The 6,827-nt window shown below is 40.0% G+C and overlaps 1 protein-coding gene across 3 annotated transcripts in view; it reads left to right on the top strand.

Annotated features, from left to right (window-relative positions):
• The window catches only part of GPBP1 (GC-rich promoter binding protein 1), an 87,460-nt gene that overhangs the window by 77,579 nt on the left and 3,054 nt on the right, over nt 1–6,827 (top strand). For all 3 annotated transcript variants that reach the window (XM_023518960.1, XM_003782748.2, XM_012812136.1), the window contains one exon: nt 6,624–6,726. In XM_023518960.1, the coding sequence (XP_023374728.1) occupies nt 6,624–6,726 (103 nt within the window). The remainder of the gene's footprint in view (nt 1–6,623; nt 6,727–6,827) is intronic.

The following is a 6,827-nucleotide window of genomic DNA, read 5'->3' as shown; positions in this document are numbered from 1 at the left end:
TGGGGATTCGAACCCGCCACCTTAGGTGTATGTGGCTGGCGCCTTAGCCACTTGAGCCACAGGCACCGAGCCGTAAGAATTCTTCATATATTTTGTGTATAAGTCTCTTACTGCATATATGATTTGCAGATATTTTCTCCCATTGTCTAAATTTTTTTTTTACTTTCTTAGTAGTGCCTTTTGAAGTGCAAAAAGTTAATTTCGTTGAAGTACAGGTTCATCATTTCTTTTTCTCATATCACTTATGCAAATTTTCTTTATAGTGTGAGGTAAGAGTTTCATCCTTTCCTGCTTTGATAGGCAGTTGTCCCAGTGTGTGTGTGTGTGTTGTGTGTTTATTATAAATTCTCAAGAGCACTCTCTGATTTCTGTCAGTGTAGTCTTAACCATTTCTAGCATAGTACCCTGTTAAGTGGTTTAGTTATCAGAATTGAAGAGCATTCAAACCTACAGCATGCTTTTATTTTTACAGTTAAGAGCAGATGTTTTTGGTGGTGCCCGAAGCTCAGTGGGTTAGGGCGCTGGCCACATACCGAGGCTGGTAGGTTCAAACCCGGCCCCAGCCAGCTATACAACAATGACAACTGCAACAAAAAAATAGCCAGGTGTTGTGGCGGGCTGCCTGTATTCCCAGCTACTTGGGAGGCTGAAGCAAGAGCATCACTAAAACCCAAGAGTTTGAGGTTGCTGTGAGTTGTGACGCAATGGCACTCTACTGAGGGCCACATAGTAAGACTCTGTCTCAAAAAAAAAGCAGATGTTTTGCAGGAATGACTTACCTGTACTATGTTTTTTAACAAAACCGCATGGTTCAGCATTGGTACATAAAGGATTTGTGGAGTGCTGCTCATTTCCTTTTGAATACAGTGTTAAAGTAAAATTACTAAAGCAGAGAAAAATGTTAATTTATGTACTTTTATTGTCATGTATTACTCTGTAATTATTTTGTGTAATCAGAATTGTTTTTCCCCTACTAAAAGTTCTTATATCTTCTAGGAGTAGGCCTAATGTGGAATGATACTTACTAATGGCCCAGCTGATTGAATTTTTTTTTTTTTTTTTTTGGAGACAGCCTCAAGCTGTCGCCCTGGGTAGAGTGCTGTGGCCTGGGCTCAAGTGAGTCTCCTGCCTCCGCCTCACAAGTAGTTGGGACTACAGGTGTCCGCCACAACGCCCGGCTATTTTTTGGTTGCAGCCTTAATTGTTGTTTGGTGGGCCGGGGCTGGATTCGAACCCACCATCTTGGGTGTATGTGGCTGGTGCTTTAGTCGCTTGAGCCACAGGCACTGAGCCTGATTGAATTTTTTTTACAAGTTCTCCTAGAATCTCATTTAATTCTAGGACAGTAGGAAACTGGGTTATACCTAATTGTGATAACTTGTAGAATTTATTCATAATTTATTTTTATTAAGAATTCTAAGCTTCATATGGCCAGAAAAGTTCATTTTGTTCACTACTGTATCTAGTGCTTAACTATGTCTAGCATCTAGAGTAGTGCTTGACATACATTGTGGTTTAATTTGTTTTTCTTTTTTAACTGAAAATTTTAATGACTATATTTCCAAAGAGATACTGACCTATTGAAGAGCTTACAGAGATTGTGGTTTAATTTGTTAAATGGATAAAATAAAAGTTGTTGTGTTTTTTTATTTACACTATAAAACATTTATATACATATAAAATATATCAGTTGAATTTAATAATCAGGTGCCAGTAACATGATTCTTTTGTTCAGTTGTTAAACCAAAAAATTAACCAGGCATATATATTATTAGTTTTATTGTGGAATGTCAACAACTCTATATCACGGCACTGAGATTATCCTCAACATCATGGCATAGTTGTCATCTTGTTTAGGTAAGCAACAAATGAATTAGTAGAAATGAGTGCTAGAGAAATTCAAGGGTACTTGGAGATATAGGATATTATGGCTTGGATACCAGTCAGAAGATTTTAATCGGGGCCTAAATTAAATTTTAAAAGGGTGAGACATAAATAAGAGGACAAGAGTATTGGATAGTCATTCTGAAAGAAAAAGGGATGTGAAGGAATGGTGAGTCTATACCTAGTTTGTTGTAAGGGTAGTGTGAGTGTTGGTTTTTTTTTTTTTTTTAAAGAGGCTATTATCTTGACAGAAGTAGAAAATTTACTTGATGGATTTAAAGATGATGTTTAAAAGTCAGGATCTTAGAGATCAATTCAAGTCTTTAATGTTTCAGGTGAAGAAATGGGGTGAAGGAACTGATCTGTTTTATACCTGATTTATAGTAGGGTAGAAATTGTGACGTATGCGACTGATATCTCATCCTGTGCTTCTTCTACAGTAAGGATTTTGAGTTTTGTTTTTTTTTGAGACAGAGCCTTAAGCTGTTGCACTTAAGTGTAGTGCTGTGGTGTCACAGCTCACAGCAACCCCCAACTCTTGCTTAAGCAATTCTCTTGCCTCAGCCTCATAAGTAGCCGGGACTATAGCTACTGTAGCTATAGTTTGGTTGTAGTTGTCATTGTTTTGGCAGGTCCAGGCTGGATTTGAACCTACCAGCTCTGGTGTATGTGGCTGGCCTTGGCTGTAGGTGCTGAGCCGGGATTTTGGGTTTGTTAATTATGGTGTAAACAAGGTCAAGGGGTTATTCTTTAGGCAGGGGGAAGCCATTGGAAATATTTACAACAGGATGCTGATTGTGACAGTGGTATTAGGATGATTTGGTAATAGTTTGAAAGAAGTGAGAAGAAATTATTTATTAAATCATAGCAGTGTATATTAATACTATCATGGGGTACAGTGTACTGTTTCTGTATACAATTTTTTTTTTTTTTTTTTTGGAGACAGAGCCTCAAGCTGTCCCCCTGGGCAGAGTGCCCTGGCATCACAGCTCACAGCAACCTCCAACTCCTGGGCTCAAGCGAGTCTCCTGCCTCCGCCTCCCAAGTAGCTGGGACCACAGGCGCCCGCCACAACGCCCGGCTATTTTTTGGTTGCAGCCGTCATTGTTGTTTGGCGGGTCCGGGCTGGGGATTCGAACCCGCCACCCTAGGTGTACGTGGCTGGCGCCTTAGCCGGTTGAGCTATAGGCGCCGAGCCTCTGTATACAATTTGAAATACTTTCATCCAACTGGTTAATGTAGCCTTCATGTCTTTTTCTTAGTTACTGTGTTAAGACATTTATATTCTACATTTAGAGAGATTCACATGTACCCTTATAGGATGAACCATAGGCGTGATCCCACCAATCACCCTCCTTCCACCCACCCTCCCGAGAAGAAATTATTTAAATGAAAAGACAAAGTATAGATGTTTGCTAAAATAATACAGTTATACATCGCTTAACTAACCCTTTGTGGAGTGCTCAGAAATGAAATGTGCCGGTTATGGCATGCAGGTATCACCATTATGCTACACAACATGCTTCTGGACATTCTTTGGTTTCTTACTAATCAGAATAATTCACCCAAGTTAGTTCCACTTTCCACTATTTGTACAAATTATTTCAGGCACAACTGTGAAAAATATTTAGAATGAAGCATATGATGTTTACAGACTCCAGTAAGGTAATATAATACCAACATCTGTCTTCAAGTTTTTGTTTGCAAATTGAATAATGCCCACAGGCGTTGTTTGTTGAAAGGACTATCTTCTTTGAACACCTCTAGGCATTGTTTGCCGTCAGAAGGTTAAAGACAGGGATACATTCTGAGAAATACATGGTGATTTCATCCATTGCATGCACATCAGAGTGTACTAGTTGGCATCAGCTAATATTTCCTAGGCTGTGTGGTATAGCCTGTTCCTTCTAGGCTACGAAGCTGTATGATGTTACTGTACTAAATAACTGTAGGCAGCTGTAACACAGTAGTAAATATTTGTGAATTTAAACACATGAATCTTAAAAAGTTTGGTAATATTATAGTATCACAATCTTGGGATTATGTGTCACATGTGCTTTCCATCTTTGACCAAAGTGTCACTGTACAGCACACAAATCTGTTTCTCATTGAGGGGAAAAGGGAAATAGATAGATTATTTTGAAAACTGTTTCAGGAACAGTTGATAGTTTTTCTGTTACAGCCTCACTTTTTTTTTCTTTTTTTCTTTTTTTTTAGCCTCTGGAGAGAAGGTGGAAGAGGGGAGAATATAGAGTTAGAAATAGTTGTCTTTTGTTAACATTCTTATTTGTTTGAGACAGAGTCTCAAGCTGTTGCCTTGGGTATACCACAGCTCACAGCAACCTCCAGCTCTTGGGCTTAAGTCAGGGGTCCTCAAACTTTTTAAACAGGGGGCCAGTTCATTGTCCCTCAGACCGTTGGAGGGCTGGACTGCGGGCCCCAGCTGCTAAGCAGGATAGGCAATGGTGGCAAAAATACCCAGTGGGCTGGATAAATGTCCTAGGCAGGCTGCATGTGGCCGGTGAGCCGTAGTTTGAGGATGCCTGGCTTAAGCAATTCTCCTGCCTCAGCCTCCCAAGTAGCTGGGCATCCACCACAACGCCCGGCTTTGTTGTTGTTGCAGTTGTCGTCGTTTTAGCTGGCCCAGCTGGGTTCGAACCCACCAGCCTTGGTGTATGTGGCCGGCACCTTACCCACTGAGCTGCAGGTACCACCAGTATATTCTCCTTTATAATAGTTAAGGTGGTAATTATTTTCATCTGCATTCTTTAGTTATAGTTCACTTTGGAAAAATAAAACAAGCAAAAGCCTGAATCTAGCAAAAGCAGTTAGATTGTCTGTAGACTTTGGATTATAAAAATGGATGTAAATAGCATTTCCGGGGGGACCATCTTGGTTAAAGAGTAAAGACAAATGCATTGAATAAAGTGAATAAAAGGAATGAAATAATGCTGATTGTAATATCTTGGTCCAGAGGCATCCAGTGTACAAAAATTCTCTTACAAAGGCATCAAGTAGACAAGTTTTACTATGGGACCTTGACAATGCCCCTGCATGTTAAGTTTTAATTCAGAATCTGTGGGTGCTGATGTTCTGTAGAACTCTTGGAAAATAGGTGTAAAAGTGTACAAGCAGTTTATAGGTGGCAGGAGTTAGTTGAAGAAGTGGTTATAAATACAAGAAGCCTTCAAAAAGTTAGTGGAAAATGGAAATAAATGGCAAAAAAAAAAAGGTTTGTTTCTCAGCATAAACTCAACCAAATATCAAGACACTTTTGTAAGTGGTACCAGCCATTTAATCCATGACTAAAAAAGTAGGGGTTCTAGGAATTCATCTATGTCCGGTAGTCTTTTTTACATCATTAGCTGAAGAAAAATGGATGCACTTTCCAGGTTATTTTTAAGATTAGGAAATGAAGTTTGAAGGAGCCAAATCAGGAATATAAGGTGAATGCCCAGTGATTTCTCATTGAAAGTCTCCCTGAGTTGCTCTTGTTCGATTAAGGGAATGAACAGAAGAATTGTCATGATGGAGAAGAATACTCTGATGAAGCTTTTCTGGATATTTTTCTTCTAAAGCTGTGATTAACTTTCTGAAAACACTCTGTAATAAGCTTTTGTTACCATTCCTAGGCCCCTCAGAATATGGACAAGCAAATGCCTTCTGTATCTCTGAAAATGTTGCCATGATCTTTGCTCTTGACCAGTCTGCTTTTGCTTTACTGGACTACTTCTGCCTCTTAGTAGTCATTGATTGTGCTTTGTCTTCAGTGTTCTGGGCACAGAGATTTTGTCATCCACCACTTGAAAGTTTGCTCCACTTTAGTTTTCTTGGTCAAAATTGTGTAAGCTGAACTAGTTGATATGTCTGTGATGTTGGCTATTTCTAGTATAGCCATTGGCCCTTTTCAGTTAGGGACACAAACAAGATGATTTTTTTTCCTTATAAATTGATAAGGATGGTTTGCTACTATAGGATTCATCTTCAGCAACATCTCTTCCCTTCTTAAAAGAAGTTATCCAGGCTCAGCACCTGTAGCTCAGTGGTTAGGGCGCCAGCCACATGCACTGGGGAGGGTGAGTTCAAACCTGGCCTGGGCCTGCTAAACATCAGTGACAACAACCACAAAATAGCTGGGCATTGTGGCGGCCCCTGTAGTCCCAACTACTTGGGCAAGAGAATTGCTGAAGCCCAAGAGTTGGAGGTTGCTGCGAGCTGTGACACCACAGCACTCTACCGAGGGTAACATAGTGAGACTATCTCAAAAAAAAAAAAAAAAAAGGTTATCTATCTATAAGCTATTGATTGAGTGGGAGGGGAGGGCATTATCCTCATAAACTTTGTCAGTGATTTTGGCATTCCTCCAAGTTTCACTGTGAATTTGGTTTTTATTATTTTTTCAATTTGTCTATAAAATAACTGGAATTATTGGTTCATCCACGTAATCCTAGCACTCTGGGAAGCTGAGGTGGATGGATTGTCCTGAGTGCACAGGTTTGAGATCAGTCTGAGCAAGAGCAAGACCCCATCACTGAAAAATAGCCGGGCATTGTGGCCGGCACTTGTAGTCCTAGCTACTTGGGTGGCTGAGGCAAGAGAATCACTTGAACCCAAGAGTTAGTGGTTGCTGTGAGCTATGATGTCCCAGCACTCAGGGTGACAGTGTGACACTGTCTCAAAAACTGGAATTGCCCTCGTAGGAAGCTCTAGATTAAACAATTTCATCATCTTATTTTCAGATTGTTGAAGGAGATGGGCTGGCAGGAAGACAGTGAAAATGATGAAACATGTGCTCCTTTAACTGAGGATGAAATGAGAGAATTCCAAGTTATTAGTGAACAGGTAAGAAAACCCAGATCATACAAGTTCACTTTTAAATTGCCTGTATGTAATTAGAAAAACAAAATAAATAGGTAAGCATTTGTTTGCGTTGGGGGGGGGGG

The sequence above is a fragment of the Otolemur garnettii genome, unplaced genomic scaffold, assembly GCF_000181295.1.
Source record: "Otolemur garnettii isolate 467f Iridium unplaced genomic scaffold, OtoGar3 scaffold00005, whole genome shotgun sequence".
NCBI classification, from domain to species: domain Eukaryota; kingdom Metazoa; phylum Chordata; class Mammalia; order Primates; family Galagidae; genus Otolemur; species Otolemur garnettii.
The sequence above is the reverse complement of the archived record's forward strand: the minus strand, read 5'-3'. Positions and strand labels throughout refer to the sequence as shown.